The sequence below is a fragment of the Vicia villosa genome, linkage group LG5, assembly GCF_029867415.1.
Source record: "Vicia villosa cultivar HV-30 ecotype Madison, WI linkage group LG5, Vvil1.0, whole genome shotgun sequence".
NCBI lineage: Eukaryota > Viridiplantae > Streptophyta > Magnoliopsida > Fabales > Fabaceae > Vicia > Vicia villosa.
In genome coordinates this window covers 162,301,107-162,304,334 of record NC_081184.1, presented here as the reverse complement: position 1 = coordinate 162,304,334, position 3,228 = coordinate 162,301,107, and the positions used below count along the sequence as shown (strand labels likewise).

General features: G+C 29.3%; 1 protein-coding gene across 1 annotated transcript; it reads right to left on the bottom strand.

The window, feature by feature from the left end:
- Nucleotides 1-2,444: 2,444 nt before the first annotated feature.
- Nucleotides 2,445-3,190, bottom strand: LOC131608026 (thaumatin-like protein). Its single transcript, XM_058879969.1, has one exon. The coding sequence runs from the start codon at nt 3,155-3,157 to the stop codon at nt 2,624-2,626; it is 534 nt and encodes a 177-aa protein (XP_058735952.1). The 5' UTR covers nt 3,158-3,190; the 3' UTR covers nt 2,445-2,623.
- Between the last annotated feature and the right edge of the window lie 38 nt (nt 3,191-3,228).

Genomic DNA, 3,228 nt, shown 5'->3' with positions numbered 1-3,228 from the left:
GCTCTAACACTGGTTTTTGTGAAAAAAACGCTATATGGCAAACGAGAAAAATTGTGTGAAACGAGAAAAATATATGGCATGTGATATCTCAGATTTTTGTGAGTCCCTATATAAATTATGTTGATCATTGATATTATATTGTACGATATATAAAATGGTTCAACGATATTAGTTGATTCTTAATAGTGATATAATTATTTGTAGCAATGAAATTGGTCTCATTTACAATTTAGAAACATTATTACATATCAAAACATATTCAATGATAATTTATTATAATAATAATAATAATTAAATAATTGTTAATGTAAAAGTGTGTGAAATTGAAAAGGGAATAATTCAAAGTGACAAATAAATTATGGTTTATTGAAAAGTGTGTCAAATTGTAGGGAGATGAGTGTTAAATAAGTTAATGAATACACACTAAAAAAAATAGTGAATGGATGTTACTATTAGTTGTGAGTCCCTATAACATTGAATTGATAAAAGTAACAAAAGTAATAAATCATTACTTTGAACGTACTCTCTGTATTTTTTTATTTTAAAATTTGATATTGCGAAAATTTAGTTAAAATAAATATTTGAATTTAGTTAAAACTTGATATTGCTACCAAATATCTTTTTGCATGTCTGATTTGAAAGTACGCCTAATTTTCAACTCACCGATCAACCTTCAATTTTCATCTCACATAAATAAAAGTAATATTTATATACGGGATAAAATTTATTATTAATCTAAAACACTCAATATATTTTAACTTGTACTCAATCACTTTTCTAAACCACTTTTCAATTTCACATTTTCAAATCAAAGATGTCTACTCAACACAGTGTACGTCTGCTATTTTCAAAGACGTGTACATTTTCTGAACAATTTAAAGTTATGATTTTATGATTTTTTTAATAAATAGTTTCTAAAATTATTGCTTTTAAAAAGAAAATAATATATAAGGAAATTCATGATTTAAAAATAAAAATCATTTGTCTCTACTTTTTATCATAGTTATTAGTTTATAATCTATATTTTATTAATTTATAATATCTATGATATAGTTTAGTTTTTTATTTTAAAATTATAATATATTTATAAGTAACAAATATGTATTTTTTTAAATAATAAATTATTTTGGTTAAGCTATTTTATTTTTCTTTCTTTTCATTTTTATTAGATTTGGAAGCAAATACGCGCAATACATAAGTACCCCGTGCGAATACACGGGTATTTATGAGTTTAAATGAAACTACTATACCAATACTCGGACATAGTCACGAGTTTAAGGAAATTATATAAAAGGATATTATACATTTCATTTACCTTCCCTATACAACTTTATCTAAACCCATACTCAAATACTTCTTTTACTTTACCTTCTACAATTTATGGGGGAATAATTAAAAGATTGGTTTTAATACTTAAAACGATTTACTTTACCTTCTACAATTAATGATTGTTTTTAAATTTTTTATCATTCACTATCATAATAGTCATTTAATGAATTTGGTAGTAAGTGATTTTAAGGCCACTAATTTTGTGAATGAACTTAATACGTAGATAACTTTACAATTTGTAATATTTTTTAAGTTAGTTTTAGTTTATAAAATGTGATGTAAAAATAAGATTATGTTTTACTAAAACTTTTGTTCAAGGGAACATGAGGTTATTGATCAAAATATTGATTATTAACGGGACATGAAGTTATTGATCAAAATATTTGATTATTAACGGGACTTGAAGTTACTTACTGATCAAAATATTGATTATTAACGAGACTTGAAGTTACTGATCAAAATATTTTTTAAAGTACACGAGGACATGAAGTTATTGATCAAATTAATATTTGTATACGAGAACATGAAGTTATTGATCAAAATATTGATTATTGACGGGACCATAAGAGGTCGTAAACACTCAAGCTACTATTTACTCAGATGCAAAATAAGGTTTTCAAAGCATTTAGAGAAAGCATAAGGGTTGTCCATAAACCTACTAAGATATTATTTTCAAGCCAAAAGGAAGCTTATGTTTTCCATGTTTTTCGTAATCAACGATGAGCCCGTAAACACTATATCATTAAGAAATTTCCAAATCGACCAAACCACATGCCAAACCATAAGAAAACCTCCCCTAAACCTATACACTCTATTGAGCTGAAAGAACATTTGAAAAAGGATCAGTAGATCTTCCCGTAAAGCTACACACCCGCCCAACCATCTAAAGATTATATATCAAACAAAACAAACTAGCTCACTCGTCACGAACTAATATGAAGACGACTTTAGAGCAGCTAAACAAAAATGGCATGAGAAGGTCGATACTAGAGAAGCATCCAAAATAAGACAATGACTTTAGAGGGAGTCCTACTACCCAATTAAATGAATATGTTAATCTCAAAAAAAAATCAAAATTTTTAATTAAACAAGAAAAAAAACAAATTAGACAAAAATAAAAAAATAGGTCCATATAAGCTCATTTATTTATTTCATTATATTGCTTTGGCGATAATTATTTATAAATAATTTCACGCCTAAATTTAGCATTATTGTTTTGCATCTTACACATATTTTGCATACAAAATATTACATTTTGTTTATTGGCATAGGGTTGTGGAGCTATATATGTATTTCAAGGGCAGAAGACAACTTTATAGTTGGTACCAGCTGGGCATGAAACTGTTTTAGTGTTATCATTAGGAAACTGATAAGCATCCGGGCAAGAAGACTGTTGGCAAGTTCGTACATTGTTGCATCCATTAGAGGTTGGAGCAAATTGCATTGGAATGTTGAAACCATCAATTACAGATATATCAAAGTAATCCTGATTGTTTCCACCGTTAAGGGTAAATTCCGCAAGTGTGAGTGGAGATTTACCGGATAAGGTGCAACTTAGGGCACCACCGCAGTCACCGGTTTGACAACTACCACTACCTGAGCTGTCAAAACTGCAACCAGTTCGGCCCCAAACTCGGCCCGATGAAGTTCCAGCTGGGACGTTTATACTCCATGTTTGGCCTGAGTTTAACTGTGTGCCACCGCCGCTGGGAGTGGCAGCTGGCCACACAGTGTAAGAGCATTGGTTAACGATGTCAAATGTTGCTGCCTGTGCAGATATTAAGCAAAGAGCAAACACAGACAACAGTGATATTTTCATGAGAGACATTTTTTTGGAGTGAATTAAGAATGATGAGAAGAAAAGATGGTATTTTGTGAGTAGAAAGTGGGAACTGATGC

Coding starts and splice junctions, on each gene's coding strand:
- LOC131608026 (XM_058879969.1), bottom strand. CDS start 3,157: ATGTCTCTCATGAAAATATCACTGTTGTCTGTGTTTGCTCTTTGCTTA.